The 24,395-nt window shown below is 44.4% G+C and overlaps 1 protein-coding gene across 2 annotated transcripts in view; it reads right to left on the bottom strand.

Annotated features, from left to right (window-relative positions):
* The window catches only part of NEK6 (NIMA related kinase 6), a 474,385-nt gene that overhangs the window by 138,517 nt on the left and 311,473 nt on the right, over nucleotides 1–24,395 (bottom strand). For both annotated transcript variants that reach the window (XM_069241715.1, XM_069241716.1), the window contains exon 6: nucleotides 17,599–17,709. In XM_069241715.1, the coding sequence (XP_069097816.1) occupies nucleotides 17,599–17,709 (111 nt within the window). The remainder of the gene's footprint in view (nucleotides 1–17,598; nucleotides 17,710–24,395) is intronic.

Genomic DNA, 24,395 nt, shown 5'->3' with positions numbered 1-24,395 from the left:
GCCACCCTATGAGTTCGATGGGAGGAAGACCTGGGGAACCTCATACCCGAAGAACACTGGGCGTGCATATTGGAGAGAGTACCCAAAATCTTGAGAAACAGCTGTTTTAATCCTTTACATTTCTATGTTATACATAGGGCGTGCATCTCACTCCAGGGCACATAAATAGATATTTTCATACAATGAACACAAACAGCCCAAGATGCTGAGAGACAAGAGTGGAGTTTATACATGCTTGCTGCCTACTGGGAGGTGGTCCCTAGTGTGCTTGCTGAGGCCATTGAGAGAGAGGTCTCCTGCATTCCGGAACACTACGTTTTAAGGATTTTACACACTGCTAAAACCAAAGCCACAAGCAGGTCCCAGGACCTAACTTTTATTCTTGAAAAGAGGGAAATCACAAGGAATATGAAGTCTTTGGGGGAACCCCGGGGTATGGTAAGGGCGGAGGGACAAGATCGATGGGAGGGCCATGAGCGTGCAGTGCTGTTCAGAGAGGCTAGATGTGGCCAAGGTCAATAGATATGGCTAGAGCCCGGGAGGCGTTAGTGGACTGTGTAACACGCCCATAACCTCCGTCTCCGAGTGCATCATCAGGGATTCCTTAGAGATGACCTCTTAATTAGATGGTTGATCCTGTGAGCTTGGTGATCCAACAGAACACCACCGGTCCATAAGTGCGAGTTCTACGTTCTCTGGTCACACCAAGATGATTTTATTTTAACTGTACATACGACATGTATTATATATCATTAAGGGACACGATGGAGGGAGGCGGGTGGGCATTATGGGGTGAGATTTTATGGTTTTTCTAACAACTGTTATGTCTTTGATAATATTCATATAGTGAAGATCATTGCCATCAACGTAACTGACATAAACAATAACATTTGTTTACAAAAAACCCAGAACTGGACATGGTGCAAATAACAGGCGAAGAGAAACATTCAGACTTTCAGCTGCATGTGGTAAAACCCCGCTTTATACAGGGAGAAGCGATAACAGTAGCTGGTAAAAGATTAACTATCAATTTCTATGAAAAAGATATTACAGGTGTGGGCTTTTGAAACGGTCATAATACATGGTTCGGGGTTTCTCAGAAATAAATTAAAATGTACCTCTTTGTAACAATTAACATGGCTACATCTCTACTGAGGACTCTAGGTGATCAAACAAAAACTAACTGTGATTAAACCAAGTCCAGTGACTGGACATGAAAGTCTAAGCCTTTTAAGGGGAAATTGACCATTTTGGCAGGTGAGCGCTGGGACTGGAAACCAAACAGAAGCACAAAAATGTGCAATGCAAAATGCTAAACATATGAAAGAAAATAGTTTTTTCTCATTACATTAGATTCATTCCAATATGTGTAATCTAAGCTGGTCCTAGACTTCACTGTTGTTGCATGGATTTGGAAAATTACATTTTTACAAATGCAACTGCCCTAGTTTCCTTGCATTTTCTGTTTGGGCGTGCTGCCACTCTGCCCTCGACTAGCGGCTGCCCAAACTCCATGTTGTTTTCACACATTGTAAACATGATGGGCCCAATACACGAACGTAAAGCTGTACAAACGTAGTACTACTCATGCACTACAAAATGCTGTTCACTAACCTACGTATGCGACCCAGGCTACTCCTATCTTTTCTGTGTGGAGATCTCTGCATGTGTGTGGCAATCTCCACACGTATGTATGCGGTTTGAAAGCAAACCTGGGAGGGACCGCGATAATTCCTGGAGAATTGTGAATAGTTACTCCTAAATAGGAGGGATTTAAGAGGGATAGGAGAAATCATCAAGAGAGAGATGAAGGGGAAGAGGGTGTCTGATACTGGGTTAAAGTGGCATGAGGTGGATTGAAGACTACACCGCTCTGGGCTTCTGGGCAGAGCTTTGCACCAGCAGAGAGTTTGGGCACCGGCACTTATTATTTTACAAATTAAGTGCTGCTGCAGAGTAAAACTTTTATTGGGCAGCCATCGAAAAGCTTCTGCACACAACTTTAATGAATCAGTTTTAGGGTAACTAAAAAAAAACTCTGAAACTGATGTTAGTTAAAAAAAGCTACATTCAAGCTTTATACCATACTTTTGCAGAATATCCACGAAAGTGAGAAATCCTGAATAATCACTTAGCTGGTTATGTTCAGACACCCGTTTCATTCTATTCAAGAATTGACTGACCTCTCTACAGGAATGAGGTGTTTCTTCACACTTGGATCCATGCCACATCAGCATGTATCTTCAACTCTCTAACTCTATGGTTTACCCTTGGGGCCAGGGAGGACCAGGCTTGGCAGTTCGGGCTGGACTGTTCCCATGAGGAACAGGGTCAAGACTGATTTTCATACGGCTGGGTCCAATCTGGGGTGGCATGGGCAGCAAAAGAATGATGGATTAAACCCAGATCTGTGACTGGGGGGTGAGTGTTTGCATTGTTCAGCACTCCGTCCATCATCCTTTTGTGTTGCTAAAGTTGCCCTAAGTGGGAAGGGTATGCCCAGATGTGGGTCCCTTGCTCACTGTGCCACTGGATTCAAGCTAGCCTGGCTGATGAAGGGTGATACCCTGAAACTGGTCCCAGGATGCTTGTTTCCGGTCCAGGGAGGACCTAGCCTGGCAGTTCGGGCTGGACTGTTCCCATGAGGAACAGGGTCAAGACTGATTTTCATACGGCTGGGTCCAATCTGGGGTGGCATGGTGAGCAAAAGAATGATGGATTAAACCCAGATCTGTGACTGGGGGTGAGTGTTTGCATTGTTCAGCACTCCGTCCATCACCCTTTTGTGTTGCTAAAGTTACCCTTGGCATAAGCCTTGCAAAGTTCTAAACCTTATTTTTCCACTGAAGTTTGGACTATTAAATGTAGCTTCTAAACCGCTTAATCCTTCAGACTTTATATTTTATAATCAAAAATACAGCATCAACGCTCAAGTTGTCTATGATGTCCTCTGAACGCCAAGGTCAAAAGCATCTCTGTAATACACGTTTTAACCATCTATAATTTATGTGTTGGGTCACTCTCAAGATTATTTGCCCCTGCTTTCAACTTCTGTGCAGGGACAGAGCGAAAACGGCGAGCCTTATAGTACATGTCCTCTCCTCCCAGGCCCAAATGTCAAAAGTAAAATCCTTACCGGCCCCCATCACCTTCCCTGCTTTCCTTCCCTCTCTTGCAGCCGTACCCTTCGCTTACACTCAAAGCAGACAAGCAGAGCTGTGCTGACAGGTGTGTCACGCTGGTTTTGAAGCCCTTTATGATGCAGCAGCAGTGGGTACTAGTTTTGTTATCAACTGTTGCTATGTCATAGCAGTGAGTTATCAGATTCAGAAACTGATGTCAACAAGAGTCTCTCTAGGAGAGCCATACATAACATGGCTATCAGCAACCTGGATTTCTTGCTAATCAAGTTGTCTGGAGATGGGTCTCTCCCGAGTATTCTTCACCCTTTATTTCTTGAGGATGTTGTGGAGGTTGCCTGCTCCCACCCATCCTCGAGCCATTGCATGGGGACCTCTTGCTCCTGCTGGTGGAGGTGAGGGTGCGACCAGTCATTTTGTCATCTCTACCTTCTTCCTAGTGCACTGTTGGCCCTACCCATCTTCACCTCTTCTCCTGGTCCACAAAAGATTGAAGACTGAGGACCTGCCCTATCCCAGAGTGATTATCAGGCCTCCCTCTGTGCCCTTTCCAACACCAGCCACTTCCTGGCACGTTCCAGCTCCTCCCGTTTCTCTTTGGTCCCTGTCCTTGCATCATCTGACTTCTACCACCCTCCCCACCAAACAATAGTCTTCCTTTAGTCTTGGCTTTTCTAGCTCACAACTCCTTCTCTCCCCTATGTCTAGGTTCCCCATTTCCTGTCTTCTATAGTCTTTATGCTCTTTCTTTCCTGACTCCTCTCATCTTTCGTCTTTCTACTGTTTTTATTTTTGGTCCCTTCTCACTTTCTCCCTTTGGTTGTAGGTCTTCGTGAGGGCTGCAGGGTCTGCATTCCCCCTCTGTTGCCACTCCTATCCAGGTATTCTCCCACAGTATCGTGCCTCAACCCCTAACACTCAAAATTTACAAGTCAGAACAAACACGCACTATCCAGTCGCGGGAGCCGATACAGCCTTCTTCACCTGAGATGCAGGTAATGAAGCTTTTGCAAAATGAGAGGTGATAAGCGAGCATTCCGTTGTTACAAACACCCCCCACAATGAGGAGCAGCTTTTTGAGCAAAGCTACAATGAAGGAATACCTTTTCAAAGAAATTCTTTTTTTTTTTTTTTTTTGTGAAGAAGATAAACTAGACCCAGATTGGAATCCTGGATGTACAAAAACATTTTTACTATTTCTATTTGCAAAACCGCAAGAAAAAAAAAAAGTTTTTAAAAAAAGGAGAGGAGATGGGCTGTGGTGGTCTTTCCTGTATGTCTACAGTGACCCAGTAGGAAAGGAGCAGAGCTTTTTATGTAAGCACAAACAAGCATTGGCAAAGCCAATAGGTCGAGCCTATTTAAGAGCTATTGCTGCCTGCCAAGGAGTTTTAGCCATGTTGTACACCGGCGTGGCTGCTGTTCAGCATGGCTGAATGTTAGTGGCATAGAGGAGAGTGGTGTTCAGTGTTGTAGAGTGGAATGGGGGAGAGTGGAGTTAAATATTGTAGAGTGGAATGTGGTGTATCGGAGTGGCATAGAGTGGAGTTGCATAGTGTGGCGGACAGTGGAGTGGCATAGAGTGGAGTGCTGCAGAGTAGAGTGGCAGGGAGTGCAGTGGTGTAGAATTCTGTGGCATGCAATGCAGAGTTGTAGAATGCAATAGGGTAGGTTAGGTTGATGCATAGTAGTGTGCAGTGGTTCAGAATGGAGTGGTGCGGAGTAGAGTAGCGCAGAGAGTGGTGCAGAGTAGAATGGTGCTGAGTGGTGAAGAGTAGAGTATAGTGCTGTGGAGTGCAGTGGCGTAGAGTGGAGTGCTGCAGAGTAGAGTGGCAGGGAGTGCAGTGGTGTAGAATTCTGTGGCATGCAATGCAGAGTTGTAGAATGCAATAGGGTAGGTTAGGTTGATGCATAGTAGTGTGCAGTGGTTCAGAATGGAGTGGTGCGGAGTAGAGTAGCGCAGAGAGTGGTGCAGAGTAGAATGGTGCTGAGTGGTGAAGAGTAGAGTATAGTGCTGTGGAGTGCAGTGGCGTAGAGTGGAGTGCTGCAGAGTACAGTGGCATGGAATGATACAGGGTGGAGTGGCAGAGAGTGTGGTGGCAGAGTGCACTGGCACAGAACGCAGTGGAGTAGAGTGGCGCAGAGTTCAGGGCATAGAATGCAGTGTTGTAGATTAGAGTATAGTAGAGTGCAGTGGTGTAGAGTTGCATAGAGTGCAGAGGCATAGAGTAGAGTGGTGCAGAGTAGAAATCTGGGGCGTAGAGTGCAGTGGCATTGAGGGGTGGTGCAGAGTAGAATGGCGATGCAAAGTAAAGTGGTGATGCAGAGTAAAGCAGACAGCAGTGGTGTAGATTGTTGTACAGTGGAGTGGACTGGTGTAGAGTGCATTGGCTCATTGGAGCAGAATATAGTGGCATAGAATTCAGCAGCATACAATGCAGTGTTGTTGAATGCAGTGGTGTAAATCAGAGTGGTGCATAGTAGAGTGCAGTAGCCTGGAGTGGGGCAGAGAAGGGTGGCATAGAGTGCAGCGGCATAGACAGGGATGTAGACTGCAGTGGTACAGATTACAGTGGCGTAGAGTGATGGAGAGTGCAGTGGCAGAGGCTGGAGCAGAGCAGAGTACAGTGGTGTGGAGCAGCATAGAGTGCAGTGGTGTGGAGTGCAGTAGTGCAGAATAGAGTGGGGCTGAGTTCAGAGGCGGGGAGTGCAGTGTGGTAAAGTGTCAGAATGCATTGGTATAGTGTGCAGTGGCATTGAGTGTTGCAGAGAGCAGTGGTGCAGAGTGGAGTACAGTGGCATAGAGTGCAGTGGCACATAGTGAAGTAGAGTGGTGAAGAGTACAGTATAGTGTTGAAGAGTGCAGTAGCATAGAATGCAGTGGCATAGAGTGGAGTAGAGTACAGTGGCATGGAGTGATGCAGAGCGGAGTGGCAGAGAGTGATGCAGAGTAGAATGGTGCTGAGTGGTGAAGAGTAGAGTATAGTGCTGTAGAGTGCAGTAGCATAGAGTGCAGTGGCCTGGAGTGGTACATAGTGAAGTAGAGTGGTGTAGAGTCCAGTTACAGAGTAGATTGTTTCAGATCAGAGTGAACTGGCAGAGTGGAGTAGTGCAGGCTAGAGTGGAGTGGTGCAGAGTTGAGTAGAGTGGCGTAGAGTAATGGCATAACGTGATGTAGAGTGCAGTGGCATAGAGTGCACTGGTTCAGAGTATGCTAGAGTGATGTACAGTGGATTGCCATAGAGCGAAGGAGGGTAGAGTGGAGTGGGTCAGAGTAGAATACTTTGGCATAGAGTGCAGTGGCATAGAGTGCAGTGTAGCAGAGTAGTGTAGAGTAGAGTGGTATAGAGTGGAGTTGTGTAGAGTGGAGGGGCCTCGACTGGAGTGGTGTAGAGTGCACTGGTGTAAAGTACAGTGGTGTGGGGTACAGTGGCGTAGAGTGCATTGGCGTAGCGTAGAGTGTTGCAGAGTAGAAAGGCATAGAATGAAGTGGAGTAGAGTGGAGTGATGCAGAGTGGAGAAGAGTGCAGTGGCGTGGTGTAAAGTTGAGTGGTGCAGAGTAGAGAAGCATAGAGTGAAGTGGAGTCGAGTGGAGTGATGCAGAGTGGAGAAGAGTGCAGTGGCGTGGTGTAAAGTGATGTGGTGCAGAGTAAAGTGCAGTGGCCTGGACTGGTGCAGTGCAGAGTGGGGTAGAGTAGAGTATGCGTGGTGTGTTAACACACTGCTAGTACAGACAACACATTTTCAATTGAAAGGATGATTGCATTTGCATAGACATCCAATTTTACTAATAAACTATACATCACACAAACGATAATGTATGGAAATGGCATCACCTAGTGTATTGTTTTTTTATCCTATCAAAGTATGTTTCCAACACACTTTCAGAATTAACAAAATTTGTGCTTCATTTTAGCTTTGCTAATTCTGATATATTCTGAAACCTTGCACAGTTCATATAAATGGCGTGGGGTGTGCTAGAAAACAAATACCCTTTCCTACCCCCAGTATCCAGCAAGACTGTCACATAAATCCTCTCACTTTGAAATCCAAGCCAAAGCCAACGGTAAGGAAGAGGTGGAATGGATTCCGGGGAAGTTTCCAAATGTCCCCAAGATGTCTTTAGCAACCAGACAGCCGTGGTGCAACGTAGGATTCAACGACCTAAAAAAAGGGTGGTGAGTTGCCAAGGAAGAAAATAAAATAATGCAGAAAGAAGGGAGACAGCCACACTACACTCGGGGGGTTGGGGCTGGAGGGTAGGGAGTAAATACTATAGATGTGGTTTTTGTCAGCCAAATGAAGGACATTCCAGGTGAAACATTTGTCAGAAACTGTTCAACAAAAACAATTCGTGGGAACGGATCCATTCGGTTAGTTTTCCATCAAAACACATAACTGAATAAACACTTTCTACAAGAAAATTAAAAATTTTCTGAAGTTAAAGAAGAAGAACTGTGATCTTGCCAGAGTATAATGTTAACCTATATTTTTGTTTTCCAGCTTTCCAGGTAATATAGTTTAACGTTAAGACAGTCGAGGGAGGCGCTTTAAAGTAAACAAACAAACATTGGCATTGGCATGGTCCTTGCACAGACACCATTTTTATAGATTTATTTCCTAAAAGGGACTAACTTCTTTTTCTCCGTTTACTAAAATGATAAAGGTTTTAAAAGTGGTTTCTCCGTCTTACATTTAGTTTGGTTGTTATTCCCCACTGAGGCCTCTGTCGCTACGCGCCCCTCGAGACAAAAAGACAAATATACCATGCAGGGATTAGTAAATCCCTTCAACTGATGTCCCACAGCCACCATGCAGTGCTTCCTGGATTGAACAGGGGTGGGTCGTATCTCCTACGTTTGACAGCATGAGAACGTTTCCTTAATGGATACATTCAGTGTTTAATGTGTGCTTGTAGTTTCCGGTGCGGAATACCGGCACTTATTTTTGAGGGCCGACGCTTATTCTTCTGCCTCAAGCATTTTCTGCGAGCAAAAGACACTAAAGGGAAAGAGGAAGAAGACAAAAAGCGTCACAAAGGGAGAAAGCAGAAAGCTGCAAGAGCGGGCCGAAGGGGCAGGGAGTGGCTGTAAATGGATTAAAGAGGCCCGAGATGGCTTCAGGATTACGCCGCCTCAGTATTGTGTACTCGCACACTTCATTGCATCAGCCGCGTGTTTCAGATGAGGGCTATGCGCACTGACACGTTTTTATTTACAAATTCAGCACTGGGTAAATTGGAACAATTACTCCCACCTTGCAGGCGACAAATCGTGCACTCGGCGAGAGTAAAGGCTGCGCGGAGCCGGGCAGAAAGTGATATAAAGCTATGAGTTCTTTCTTATTCTGTCACCACAAAACTCTAGAGACATGCAGAAGAGGAGCCTCCAAGATGTGCCCTGCTCAGTTGCCCACTTGAGGAATATAATTCAGTCAAGCGGGTGAAAGTAATAAAATACACACAAAACATCCCTGCTCCCCTAACAGAGAAGAACTGTGTTTTATTATCTCTGATTTATCTGAGCCGCTTCATGTTTGCTTGTAGGCACACATAAAACGCAGAAATGAAATAAAATGACAATTTAACCACTTTGGTGATAGGCAAAGCTTCAGATCTGGGAGTAATGACGCGCTGGCTGTCTCCCTAAATATTGCAATTTTACTGATCTTAGCTTGAGATTTATGCCTCATGAATAATTGATGTAGTGATTTTTACAGAAACAAAGAGTACCGCAGAGCCATTTATTTTAGTTTGGGATTGCAGAATCATTTCTTTCAGTTAGTACAAGAAAGCCTGCATGCCCCTGCGGTGAAAAATGAAGGAGTATCAGCATGAGCTTCAGATCCCTCGGTGACGTCATAAACCGCGGAAGTGCCCACCAAGAGCAGGGACCCCATTGTGTACTGTGACGTACAGTGACGTCGCCGGACAGGACACAGCCCTTTGTGACACTGTTGCATTGTCCTGCTGGCCTTTGGGATGATTATGAGTTACAGTCAAAATCAATGTGCTCATTGGTTGCCATTCAACCGCGGGGGTCACAGACCCCCCCCCCCCCCCCCCCCCCCCCACCCCCCGGGGCAAGAATGACAATTCGAGAACCGAAATTTATAATGTCACTTGACAGGAAGAGGGAGGAGCTACACCCCGAGACTGAAATAAAGTGCCCCACTCATGAAGACTGGTTAGGTAATGTGCCCAGAATCACACGGTAGTGAGCCCAGGCTGGGATTCGAGGCTGCTCCCTTGTGTTTCCGGGTAAGCATCGCTAGCCTCTAGGCCTCGTCTCCTACTCATCTGGTGAATATAATAGAGACGTGAAGAACATAATGCTGATCCTATAGAGTAAATGATGTACAATGAGATGCAACGCAATAAGGGACTGGTCTATGTGATGTAATATAATGATCTGATATAGTATAGGATTCCATAGAATACAGTGCTGCACTATATGAAGCAAAGTCAAAAGACGGTACAGCGCCTTGAGACCCTATGGGTGATTAGCTGCGCTCTACAAATCTCTGATTGACTGACTGAATATCATGTGTAAGATAAAGCAAAGCACTCATGAAGGAATATCATGAGGATGCTCTGTTCGCTGCATACAGCGTAATGCAAGATATGGCTAAACATATACTAATGTGCTAAGTAACGCACTTAAATAAAATAATGACCATATGATGCACTATTGTAAAAAAAACTACTATTTGATGCAATATAACAAAAGGAAAAATATGATGCAATGTAATAGGGAATGTGATATGAGATGCAAAATAATATAAGAATGTCGTTTTTTACACAACATTAAAAGGGAATGGATAGTGCTTTCTTTAGGGCTCGTAGTACAAATCCTGCAAGAGGCGCTTTCTGTTTAAACCAGCCCTGGTTCAGTTTTAAACAGTGGCAACAGATGCAGGCAGGGCTGTATGTGGGCCGGGGCGCTCCGGGTCTCAGACCCGGTATTAATCAATAACGGACATGGAAACTGGTCCCTTTCGGGCCCTGTATTCATGTCCTTTAACTTTTCAGGTAAAAACGCTGATTGATTTCTGAAGAATGAGTGTTCAATAAGTCGTTAAGGTACCCAGTGTCGCTCTTGCTTATATTTCACATGCTTTAATCTTCCATTCCCTGTAAGTGTTTGCTTTGTCCAGGGTGTAGTTTTATGGTTTTTTTTTTCAGGGAGTATATTACTCTTGTCTAGTGTATATTTTGAACTGAGTCGCACCAAGGTGTTTAGAATGGGGCACAACTGAGTTGTGGCTGAAGGCAGTGCGAGTTTCTCTCCTTGCCCGTCAGTGGGGCGGAAGGTGTTAAGAATATGTGCCCATCCAATCCTTGGCCTCTCTGCAAAGGGCACAGAGCAATGGTCACTTATGCCAGTTAGAGTTGTGCTTCCATGCCATTGTGTGGGGGAGGGTGGCACACTATCGGACCTTTAGTTTATATGTTTAAGCCACACTCTTAATTATACTGACCCTGCCCCTTTTGGGGACCCCCACATTTTTCATCCCACCTAATGCCCAGGATGGACTGTTGAATTGAAGCCAGGCTGCTCATAACTCTGCAGGAGACAAGAAATCAACCAAATCCTCAGCCTGTGTAAAGGGAGCGAATGGACGCAAACATCATAGCGCTTGTAAGACTGGTGGACAAACGTGGACAGACATTTTGGTGTGACAGATGTCTCTTGCCATAGATGTAAAGAGGTGGGTGCCAGCTTCGTCCTCATAATCTGGGCATGTACTCACCTAACATCCTAGTCATCAGGAGTTACCCGTGAATTAGCAACACTAATAAAGAGAGGTCCCTGTAACACCAGCTCACTGCATACTTTACTGGTCCCGCCACACCTCCAAAACTACAGTGACCAGTAAATTTCAGGACTTGTGCCTCATCCTGGCTAAGTGTGAGCTTACTCAGCATTGGAAGGATCCTAAAGGCCAGAGCCTACTAGCATGGCACAGGGAATTAGAGAGGTGGGCACACTTTAAGGGTACCCTATTACCGCGGGAAGCACAGAGGGGAATATAAGAGATGGAGACGTCCCAGGCACTGGGCTAATTGTCAACTACCAGAAGACTCCTGAACCGTCTTCATAGGAGGCATCACCTACGGCCTCTCCTGGCTGAGAGGAAACTAACGCCAGTTGCGGATTCACATGTACACTTGTCACTAATTGAGGGTGAGAGATTGTCACCTAGTCACGTACTCCCGAACAACAAACTACACCACACAATAGTAATTAGGTTGTAGGAGTTATTTAACTATCAGGACCATTTGTCCAAATGAGGTTTATTACTGAGGCTAACATCTCATTCGGTTAACCAGTCGGATTCCTCAAACAATTGGAATAGACGCCTCACCCACTAAATAGTGGCATGCTTCATCATCCGCTGTCTATCCACACCCCGGTAAGATGATACTATCAGGGTGGACTCAAACAAAAACTTTTGGGAGTACTGTATACAATGTCAACTGGACAATAGCAGGGATTCATATCACACTTAAAAATACCTTTTGGTATATCCCAAGAGCTATTCTTTATTACAGGGTACCAAAGGTATAGATCAAACCAAACTATCTCCTGTTTCCTATGGGTCAACAATTTTCTCTGGAAATAATCCAAAGCCAACATGTTTCAGCCCTCTCTAAGAGCCCAATCGGGTCTAGGGGCCTTCGTCAGGACCAACAACCACTTTCCCTGCCTTTCACACCAAAATGTAATTCATACCTGTGAGGCCTATTGCTCTCACCTGATTCAAGGATGCCTTCACTTTTTGAAGTACCTGAAATTTAATCAAAAAAGAGACATTAGACCCTCCCAAAAATTTGTAGACTTATACACCCTTACCCAACCTTACCATAACTCCCTCTGAAACTCAGCAAGTCGTCTCCTACTAGTAGACAACGTGCTGCTCAGCCAAGGATAGTTTCCTACTTATAAAGGGGTCATTCTTCTATTGGGTTCCCTTGCCTTTCCTCAAATTGTACATTCATGCTACCACTCATCTTCATAAGACATTTCATGATTAATACCCTTCCTTGAAGTTACTCAATGTCACTAAGAATACCCTGTGAGTCTCAGGATGAAATCCACATATGATGCTATATATTCACCCATATGATCTATCTTTTTGCGTATATGTGAGCAAATCCTTTCTTTAAAAGCCCACTTCGCCCTAGCTTACTATTGGGTGCTGTACATCATTTTCAATATGGATAAACCACCATCATAAAAATATATGAGCCTCAAAAGTCACTGTGTCCGGCCTATCCCCTCCCCCCTATTCTGAAAATGTACCTTACAAGGAGTAGGGGTGTTCTTTTATCAGGTCATGTACATAGCAGTTTCCTAAAAATTATAGGTCTGTGGTAAAGCCATAACAAATTACAAATTATCATGCCAATTCCAACAAGGTGATTCGAGTGTTCCCCCTCCAACAAGACACACGCTGAATTGTCAGCTGTAAAACCTGTGATAAAAAGCATGCATCATTCAGTGTCCTGAATGCCAATTTTCACTACCCCTCAGGTGAGTCACATTCAACATGCCTACTCTACCCATGGGCTAATCATACATTATGTGCGTCAGACGGAGGTGCGGTCCTGTAGTTACACACTTGAGGTAAAAAAACAACAAAACAATGTGTTCATATAAATATATTTCTCTCTTTTGTGTGTGAGACTGTATGTAGATACCTTGACCATATCATCACAAAGGGAGGGATTATTACATATCCGTTAATAACATGGGCATAATGTTACATGTCATATCATCCCTAGTCAGCATTACTACATGCCCATGGTATTGTCATAAGTCAATTTTCCATGCCTATCGCTATCATCTGGTATAGAGTGAATTGCCGCTAGTTCTATACAGTCACATATAGTTCATCTTATCCAGGCACATGCATTGGCTACCTTCATGCTCTGTTAAGAAGTTCCATTTGTAGCATTATTAAAAGAAAAACTGTAAACTTTGCACTTGTATAGCGCACTACTCACCCGTTAGGGTCTCAAGGTGCTGTACACGCATAAGGCTGTGAAACCCCTCCTGGCTTTTCCCTGTGAGGCGCCCACTCTTGGGCAACCCACAGGGTGAAGCCAGGCATCCAAGCGCTGTGAGGGCCGTTGTGGAGATTAAGCAAGCTATTGCCCAGAGTTACAGAGTGGGACTCATTAATTAGATGAGGCACTGAGGCGAGAATTATCTGGTCCAAGGGAATTGAGCCCAAGACCCGCCAAGGTGGGAATTGAACCCTGGTCCTGGGCCAGATCTCTGCATCAGGGTCTGCCGCTCTAACCATTGTGCCACACTTATTCAATCAAGGCTCCCCAGGTACCAAACCAGATGATTTTATAAAAGTGTCAGCTCCCGCCAAGACAACTACTAGCACCATTAGGTGCCAGTAAACAGCTATTATAGGCCCAGGGTCCCCCGCCATAATAAATCACTCTTACTTAATCAAGGATCACGCACCGCCATCTGACCTCTAGCCGCCATCACAGACAGGTGAAGATTGCATCTGTGCGGTCACAGTGCTTCTTGGATCGTCCATGGTGTCAGCGTCTGATGTGAATAACGCATGCTTGCACCAGGTGTTTATGGGATATGTAGTCCGCCTGCTCTCATGTGTATATCTATCCATGTTCGCCCAATCGGCTAGTAATTTTAAAAACACCCCTTATAAAGCGATCCTTAACTATCAATACAACTACTAAATTAATACGCCACTTCGTGGCCCGCGCTCACTCTGAAAACAATTTCAAATGGTACATCATCGAGAAGTCACAAGGGGCATGTGTACTACAACTTTTTAGGTTAGAACAACGTTGGACCGATAGATTCTGACCCTAATCTACGCCTCCACAATACGGCATTGCACTACATCAAAATGTGAGCACAATTTTATAACAGCAAACTATTTGTTTTTACGGTGAATAGGAATATTTTAATTTTAACATTATAATGTTCTTCCCATTAAACAGTTTGTTCAAGAAGCTTTTGGGAGGCTTAGTTCATTTTTCTAAATGTCAAATCTTGAGATTATGTAAAGGTCTCAGGGAGGCAGAAGGATTCCAAAAGGTTATTGTTTGATGCTGAATTCTGTATGAAGAATTTAGCCTCATTCTTTTCAGACACTGCACAGCGAGATGCAAGCGCACACAACGGACCTTAATTAAATAGTCAAATGGTGGCACGAATCATTAATCCTGATATTTCTGTACAAAGGGGTGGGCTGGCACTATGTTTTATTTAAGGCTTTTGTGGAATTATAGTGAAATGACTGTCAGCAGGGCTGTAATTAACCGATGCTTGGCTCCACTGTTTGACACTCTAGTTTTTCACTGTTGGAAAGTATTTCTTGAGATCTGACCCCGCTACATTGGGAGCTATTGACCGAGGCTCGCCGATTAATTCATGGAGCGACCACCTAAGGCGGTGACATCTTCTGGCAGAAGACAGTATAGCATGGAGTTCTTGGCCATCTTAATGGGCTCCCTCGAGTCAGGGGACACCTACAACCTCTTCTCCATAAGGAGAGCACTTATATGTCCCCTTGTAGTGGGTGCCCCAATCACACTAGTCAACAAATGAAAGATCCCGGTCACATCCGAGATAACCGTACGGTAAGATTATAACTGGGACTAAGTGAGCATGAACAAATACCAGCATGTGTTAAGAAAATGCCTGAAAAACGACCCTTGCATCTGGACCATTGTTAGACGTTGTCTCTGAAGAACCTGATCGTGTTAGAGGGACCAGCCATCTAGGGCAATTGTCTAGGGGCTTGATTTAGTGTTTGGCATCACTCCATCACAAATGTATTAAGATCTCCATAGGCTATAATGGGACGTAATACAGTGGACGGGATATCCATCCAATGTAAAAGTTATTTCATACTTTAGGCCCAGTTCAGGCCCCAAATAGAGAAATCTTTTCCTCCTAATACGCATGTTGGACATCTTAAAAAAAATTCACAGCGCAAATCTGTCACACTATGAAACATTTATTTTTACTATGTGTATTCTGGAAATGTACTAGCCTACTCATCGCTTTTCACTCTACTGATGTACTAGTCTATACGGTAGTCACAGTGTGTACAGGTCTACTTGCCTCAAAGCGTAGAGGTCTGTTGTCATGTAGCCACTGTTGCTAGGTTAAAGCTTTGCATCACACAAGATCATTTCTAACTGACGGGCCCAGAGCATCTAATGCAAGGCTACAGAATTGATGAGTGTAATGCCTTGATAAGGGGTGCAACTGAAAACAGACCCATAAGCTGTAGGTTTCTGTATAGCACTGCAGCTAGACTGCACTTTGCTAACATTATTAAATTCCTTTACTTCTGGATATTCCAATAGCTGCAGTTTCAAAGAAGTGGCCACTTCAATACACCATCAAGCATGTGTTTGTCTTAGATAGCATTCCTAAATCTTGTCAACATTGGCTAAAACATACTCGCCTTACAGATCAGAGTTCAATTTATATATTTCTCCCAAAAATGAAGACATTATGCCAGGTGCAAGATCTTCAACTCAGCGAGATTTGCAACAGCCTCTCTAAACAGTTAGGAAAATCCCTAACCTTTGAGTTTAAGCTGCAGTACACAGCTCTTTGGAGATCATTGTCTCACACCAACTGTGTCAGTTCTTGGCTCCCAACCAGAGTTTTAAGCGCTATACCAATAATGTTGTAAAGTGCACGGGTTAACCGTTTGCAAGAATTTGCAATTTAAATGGAATTGTTAAAGGAAATTGACTTTATTCACACTTGATCGCAAAGATTTGTAAATAATCTTCAATCTCCTTCAGAAAAACATTGCATTTTCCCTTCTAAATTAGTACAAACACTGAAATCGTCTCATAGAATCAGTCTGTTGCTCATGAAGTAGTAGTTATTAGGACAGCCACAGTAATTATTACAAAAAAAAAATAGAAAGCTATGTAGCACTCCTATGTTAAACCATACTACTTTTTGGGGTGTCAGCGGTAGTTCATTACGGGAATTTTACAATTTCAAAGAAACACCATTTTACAACGGATTTAAGGTGGGTAAGGTGGGAGGTTCAGAGGTGCCTGTCTACACTCTGTCAGTAGTGGCACAGGTGAATGAGGAGCATGGGGACATCTTCATGGCATGAGTAGGCCACAGGCCTCCAAGAACAGGTGAAGTGTCAATATTCCCCCAAATCTCACATGTTTTCACCTAATCAAAGACTGAAGAGATTTCCACAGAGGGGACTTGAGCTGGAAGTAATTAGTAATATTTTGCCAACAGCATAGCAAGCAGGTTCAGTGGTCGATATCACACTTCTGGGCATCGAGACTTCTGGAAGAGATTGATTTGGAGTCCTCCCTTGCAGTACTCATGGATAATGCAGAAAAATGTATCAATGATGGATGCTATCTGAGCGGTAGCACTGGTGATGTGTTCGGTGAGATGCAACATGGTACTTGGCCCTCTGCAGATGGGTTCTTGATGTGGGTTGTATAAAGGGAAAACAATAATCCGATCTGGCGGTGGCCATCACAAGACCAGTGCTACAAGAAATGGGTCAGCATGATGTGGAGTCCATAAAATAATCCTATGTATTGGAAAACACTTGCGTTCATCTTACTGACGTACAGGATGAAAGTTAGGACACAATCAAAGGTGTCCTCCAGATTCAGAGCTTTTTGTACAGATGTTGGGGAGGCGTGAGGAGAGGGGTGCACGGATAATAGCCACCTTTAGGAGGGAACTGTAGAAATGATCAGATCCAGAAGCAGCATCTAATTCTTTTGTTTACTTTTAAATAATTTAATTAGATTTTTGAAAAAGCAATCCAAACGGGCATAAACATGTGTCCGTAATAAAAATAAAAAAACATAACAAGTAAGAACATTCCACATGACCTAATTCTTGTATAAAAAAATAAGACAAGAGTTTTTTCTACCAAAGCGATCCCTTGTTACTGCAGTCCCAACCACCACCCAGACTAGCTACCCAACAACTGTTTCAGGGTTCCAATCTAGGTTTTGAATATACTGTTAAACATCCAGGTTAGCCCTTTACAGTAGGATGCCGACCCTTGAAAACAAATTAACTGGGAGTGGGATGAGTCTGCCAAGTGATTAAAATGAAAATGAATTTACCTTTTGGGTGTGCTTTCACCCTACTAAGACAAGAGGTTAGAAGAATGTTCCTATTATGTTGTTAAAATCTTCTAACCTTTATGTGCTGCTCCTCAAAGAACCTCTTATGAGCAAACACACACAACTGTATTCAGTGAGATCTCATCAGCATCCTACTCATACATTAAAATGATTAGTAAAGTGCCCAACATGCACTTCAGTTTCAATTACTAAGCAGTATTTTTTGTGAACCCTCAGCTAGAATTCTCATGCCTCCTCCCTTGTTCTTGGGGACAATGTTGTTGCTTTTCAGCCCACAAAATGAATGTTTCTTACCTTAATCATTTGAGAGAGATCGCCCGCGTCTGCCAATTCCAGAACAATGTTCAACTCATTATTTTCAATAAAAGAATCCAAATACTTAATTATATTAGGATGATTCAATTGCTGAATAGAAAAAATAAACATACATGGGAATAAGTACATTGCAGCAGTGCTACAGTATATTAATGAACAATATTGACCTACCCAATGTATTTATTAAACAATTTGCAATAATGCCAAAAAACAGGTACCAATTGAGTGAAAAGGCGTTGTGTTTTTGTGGCTTGTGTTTTTGTGTCTGGCAAAGAGCACAGAATGAAAATACATACCCACCTTCAACTATGAACATATCAAAGGGTAAGAGATTAATCTATTGTCAAGAAAGTTCTCAATGATAGGGTTTTTACCTCCACATGTTACAAATGTTATCTTTTATTGTAGACTTTAACAATAAAATATGTTTCAAAAACTAAAAGCTACTGCCCTAAAGCTGTACTTTCCTTATGTTTTTGGGAAGTATGACCTCAGCTTTCTCAAATTCTAGATCAAGTGGAACTTGTTTTGAATCTTTCGAAAGAAAGTAAATTGTGTTTTCAACAAGAGTTAACCTGGGGCAGTTTTGTGGAAGGTGGAATGGGTGAACTTTCCCTTTAGGATTTACCCATCAGCACTACGGTGGAAACTCACAGGCAAGTAGTTGGAAGGCAGTGCTACGAAGCAGGGCAATGACTGAACAATGGCGGGTGGAAAGGAGACGCAGCGTCAGATAAAGCGAGTGATGACAGTGACAGGGTCAGGTGGTGGCCTGGGAAGTGTAAGGGGGTAGGGTATGGCAGAGGGAGGGTAGAGTAGGAGGGGAGTGTTTTAGTGCCATGCAGTGGGCCATTTTGGTGTGGTAAGAGGAGTAGTGGGGGCGAGAAGCCCACCTCTTCACTGCTCAACTGCAACCACCAGTGCTCAGTTGTAAGGCAAGGAGCATCAGGGAGTTAAATGTCACTGAAAGTACTTTGACTGCACAACTTAATTTGTGCCTGTCCAGTGTTTCACAAGAAATGCAGTGTGTTCATTGTACGGTTCTACTCTTTTTATTGAATTTTAACTTGGAACATCAATGCTCACCTACATCCTAGAGGCTGGTGAGATAAAGAAAGAGAGGTGGAGGGGGTAGGTGTGGAGGATTCGTAAAAGAGGGGAGGGTGGGGGTAAACTCAGGGCTGAGAAAAAAAGGGGGAGGGGGCATGGGTGATGTTACCAGCAGTCTAGAAGAGGAGTTAGTGTCATTGGTTGCTATCTCTATCACTTGGTGTCTCCTCAGAGCAAAGAGACGTCGCTGTTGGTCAGGGTGCTGTAAGCCGTATGACCCATAAGTAGATGGGACAGGTGAGAACTTAGAATTCGTTCACCAGATACTGTATGCATGGTGCCCAAGTTCTGGCCAACTCCAGAAGTATATTGCCTTTAGTTTTTTCCATTGCCACTAGATCCCATAGATTATGGAGCCACTCGAGGTGGGTTGTAGTGGATTTTTTGCCCCAAGTGGCCAGGGGCACCTGCCTGGTCACACAGAAGCCCAATGTAATGGCCCTTCATTTAAGGGAGCGAAAGGGGTATGTCACGACATTGGGTAGACCTAAAAGTATGTAACTAGTGAAAAACAGGGAGTTTCTCCAGGTTAGTGAGATCTTCGCCACCGACCTCCCCCAATAGCATTTTAAATTGACTCAATGTTGAAGGAGGTGTGTGAGCATTCCACATTTACGTCAGCATTCATTAGAGGTGCCTGTTCTCCACTGTGCCACCCTGGCAGGGTTACAGTACCAGCAGTAGTGGTTGATTTTTAAACTTTGGGTCTCTTTGCCAGAGGCACTTTGAGCAGAGGTACAGGCTCACTCAAGGATACCCAACCATTCCTCAGTGAAGAAGCGCTCCATCTCTAATTCGCATTGCTTTTGTGTCAGTGATTTAGACAGGATGGAAGCCATGTTGAGCAAGTCATAAATGCCAGACATGAGTCTCTTATCATCAGATCAGGTGATGATCCATTTCTCAAAGGGTGTCAACTGCCTGCTGGCATGAGGGTGTGCAACGGGGTCGGAGGCCCAGTGTACGATTGTTGAGTACATCCATTCCTCGTGGTGCAGAAGGTTATAATAAGCTTGTAGTTGGGGGAACGATTGGAGACCCATGTGGTCAAATGGGTCACCCAGTCATTTGCAGTCTGCCTCTTGCCATACCTGATTCTCCTTGTCCCTCCCTCTCTTTTTCGGCATCCGTGGCTTCTTCCTATCCCATATGTAGCTGTCAATTAGGTGCTGCAGTTTAGCCAGGACATTAGTGGGTGGCTGCATCACATACCGTATTTGTGACGGAAATGTTATTTTGATGGCGGCAATTTTCCCCAACCACAAGAGGCCACCAGACCACTATGTCTGGAGCTCAACATGAGCCATGACAAGGACATCTGAATAGTTACTCTCAGCAATCTTAACAAGTGAAGGGTAGATTTTAAGACCCATGTATGGCACCCACTGCTTGGCCCAGGAGAGGGTAGAGTTGTTCTAGGCGAGTCTCGTCTTCCAGTGTGGTGGAAAGGTTTGGGATCTACGAGTCTTGGAGATTCACCTTGATGCCTGACACTGCTCCGAACTCCTCCAACTCCTGGAGGAGGGCAGGGACTGATATTTGAGGCATTGTTACGGTCACCATAACATCATCCACATACAGTGCAAGTTTATGCTCCCATCGAGATGCCTGAGTTCTGATGCTGGGACAGGATCCATTCAGCCAGTAACTCCCCATAAAGGGCAAAAAGAAGTAGAGGCAGAGGGAAACCCTGCTACGTACATCGGTGGATAGGAAAGGCATTAGAGGTAATGCCATTCACCAAGACACAGGTGGTGGGCTTGTGTAACTGCTAGCTATCCACTTCTTGTATCGGGGACCTATGCCTACTCAGGCCAGTACTTGAAACAAGAAGGGCCAGCGGACCCGACAAATGTCTTCTCTGCGCCGATAGTCACCAGGATGTCGGGTGCATGGGTACGGGAGGCCTTACCTACTAGATGAAGAAGGCGTTTTAGTGTTATTGCTGCAAGTCCATTCCGGTATGAACCCTGTTTGGTCCTGGTTAACATGGCCTTGCCTATGTGGAGAGAGGCAGCAGACAATCTGCCAGTGAAGAGGTTGGCATCAACACTGAGGAAAAAAAATTGAGCGGTATTAGAAGCATTGTGTCCTTCCCCAAATTAGGGAGGACTGTAATGACAGCCTCCCGCATCGTAGCCGGTAGAGTTCCAAGGTTTGCTATAGAGTTGTATACCTGGGTGAGTAAAGGGACCAATTGTTCTCTGAAGACTTTGTAAAACTGGGGAGTGAACCCATCAAGCCCCGTGCAATGGCAGGCAGCACCTTGTTGGCCTTAATATCAGCCTCTAGTGCTTCAGTCACTGAACTCAGAAGGATCATCGAGCCAGTATTAGAGGGAGTTATTTGCCTGGTCCAAATTTGGCTCCTCTGCAGTGGGCAGGGTGCAGTAATATTCTTCAAGGGCTGACGATATTTCTCCATCTGTCTTCCTGCTGCGTCCATCCTCCAGATATATCTCCGCTATCTTGGCAGCTTGAGACCTGGCTCTCAGTTTGCAAGCTAATAGACATCCAGCTTTATTGCCTGCAAGGGTGGGAGTATGTTTGAAGAGGTGAAGAACATAGCACTACATTTTCTGCATTCAAAGAGACATCCTTGATCCGGACGTAGGAGCGGTGGGACGTGTTCTACAAGTCCTCCAGCTGCGTGCGGCGGTCCAGCTGTTGGTCCAGGAGAGTACTCCTAAGGGGCCCACTCTCTCTCTGGCATCGTTATTATCATCCAGTGTCACCATTCATTGGCCGATGTCCGTCACCTGGCAATTTTTGTCTTTGAATTCAGCTGACACCGCTTCCCTCAGGGTAGCAAAGTCATCTCTCAGTGTGTGGAAGGAAGTAGAGGTCGAAAGCTCAGCATCTTACCAGAGTCTGGTGAGTGGCGGTCTCACTCCCCCCCCATTCCCCAGGGTGCCCACATCAGACCGCCGTCCGTATACACCGGCGGTGTGGTGTGCTTCAAGCGGAGGACAGAAGCAGGCAAGTCTAGTCCTCTAAGCCACGCAACGGAGCTGCTACTCAACCACCATTTTAGACATGCTCCATGTGTTTATTTTAGCCAAGCAACTGCTAATTGCACAAACATCCTGTCTAAATAATAGATGTAAGCATTAGCCAACTGTGAAGCATAAATAATAACTTAGCTGCATATTAGTTCCTAAAACAGTTTTTACCATGGCCCAAATCAATCTCATTGACCTCAAAAGGATGAAAGGCTGAGACCTTCTTGTTAGAATAGAGTCAACCATTTGAACTATCTTACTGGCCTTTGGCCTCCTGATGTGATACAAGAGGTCCGGGTCCCAATAGCCCGCTGGACCAAACAGTAGAATACAAAGCTTACATCGTTAAAGAGCAACAGGCCCGTCCTTTAAGCATTTTGGACACCAAAAGGCATATTAGGTGTGCAAAACTTTGTGCATGGAAATTCAACACCCTGATTTGCAAGAATAGGACCTTTTCCATGTGGAAAATGCATTTGCAAATGTGGCAATTCGTAAAGTAAATTTTAGTGGTAGAGGACAGGTTTGATGACTTTCTGAGCTTGACCTGCCTATAAAAGTTGGTGAAAACCAAGAAGTTTTCCGATATTCGCTAACATTTTGCAGGTTGTTTCCCACCCTGAAAGACACAAATGTACCCTTCTGAAGGGCAAGATTGAGTGTGTTTTTAAATCGAGAGGAAATGCAAATGGTTAGGGTTTTATTAACAGGGAATATATTTCCACAGTGGAGAAAAATAAAAGTAAGATTTAATAACTTTTGTGTTACACTGCTAGAAGCAGAATTATACATAAGTAATATTTTGACCCAAGAGGGAGAATTATCCAAAACAAACAAATGTATGTCTTATTTATTTTTAATTCTTTGAATCTACCTCGAAGTGAATATATTAGTGAGCACAAGACAGTGGACTCAATGGCTGCAGACGAGCACCTTTAATGACAATTAAAACCATGTTGAAGCCCGGAGTTAGTGAACGAGTTTACAGTTTGGCAATAAAAACATATGTTGGGCCAGTACCTACATATGAGGAGGCAAAGTGGGTGGATTAGAAGGGCTCCAGTAAAGAAGATATATCTTCATTGGCGCACCTATCATCCTAGGACACATGCGGTCCTTGGGGCACACCAGCATGGAACAACTCTGCCTCATCAGATGTACTTTGTGAAGCTGGACGTCTCTTCTGAGCAGGACGGGTCACGCGGCAGAGGCAAAGACAGCAAATGGTATGCAGTTTATTTAAGGGGGCTGATCGACCATGCTCAAGACAACCATCTGCAGGCTCCTGGACAAGCCAGACCACCCGCATAAAAGCTCAGCTTTTGTACTAGTGTAAAGGGGTGTCCAGGGGAGGGCAAAGCAACTTCAATTACCTCTTGGCCTGTTCATAGTTGAAATGAGTGGGATCCTTCCAAAAGATGGTTGGATGCTAGCTTAGACCCACGGCAGCTGCTAAGCCTTTATCAATAGATGCTAGCTCAGACCTACAGGAGAAGCTAAGCCTTTTATAGATGGATGTTAGCTCAGACCCACATGAGCTGCTAAGCCTTTATCGATAGATGCTAGGTTATTCCAAAGGAGCTGCTATGCCTTTTTTGATAGATGCTAGCTGAGATAAACAGGAGCAGCTAAGCCTTTATTAATAGATGCTAGCTCAGACCCACATGAGTGCTAAGCCTTTATAGAAAGATGCTAGCTCAGACCGCCAGGAGAAGATAAGCCTTTATGAATAGATGCTAGCTTATTCCACATGAGCTGCTAAGCCTTTATTGATAGATGCTAGGTTAATCCACATGAGCTGCTAAGCCTTTAACAATAGATGCTAGCTCATTCCACATGAGCTGCTAAGCCTTTAACAATAGATGCTAGCTTATTCCACAGGAGCTGCTAAGCCTTTAAGGATAGATGCTAGCTTATTCCACAGGAGCTGCTAAGCCTTTATCGAAAGATGCTAGCTCAGACCCACATGAGTGCTAAGCCTTTAACAATAGATGCTAGCTTATTCCACAGGAGCTGCTAAGCCTTTAACAATAGATGCTAGCTTTTATTCCACAGGAGCTGCTAAGCCTTTAAGGATAGATGCTAGCTTATTCCACAGGAGCTGCTAAGCCTTTATCGATAGATGCTAGCTCAGACCCACAGAAGCAGCAAGCTTGTATAGAGATGTTAGCTCAAACCCACATGAGCTGCTAATCCTTTATCAATAGATGCTAAATCATACCCACATGAGCTGGTACGCCTTTATCAACAGAAGCTAGCTCAGACTCTCAGAAGGAGTTAGCTCAAACCCACATGAGCTGCTAAGCCTTTATCAATAGATGCTAGCTTGTTCCACAGGAGCTTCTAAGCCTTTATCGATAGAAGCTAGCTCAGACCCAATGAAGCAGCAAGCTTTTATAGAGATGTTAGCTCCGACCCACATGAGCTGGTAAGCCGTTATCAATAGATGCTAGCTTTTTCCAGAGGAGCTGCTAAGCCTTTATCGATAAATGCTAGTTCAGACCCAAAGAAGAGGTTACGTTTTTATTAACAGAAGCTAGCTCAGACCCACACAAGTTGCTATGCTTTTATTGGTAGATGCTATTTCAGACTCACAGGAGCTGCTAAGTATTTATTTATAGACACTAGCCCACATCCATAGGAGCTAAGCCTTTAATGGTAGCTG

The sequence above is a fragment of the Pleurodeles waltl genome, chromosome 6 (genome assembly GCF_031143425.1).
Source record: "Pleurodeles waltl isolate 20211129_DDA chromosome 6, aPleWal1.hap1.20221129, whole genome shotgun sequence".
NCBI lineage: Eukaryota > Metazoa > Chordata > Amphibia > Caudata > Salamandridae > Pleurodeles > Pleurodeles waltl.
Note: the sequence above shows the minus strand (reverse complement) of the source record. Positions and strands in the feature narration are given on the sequence as shown.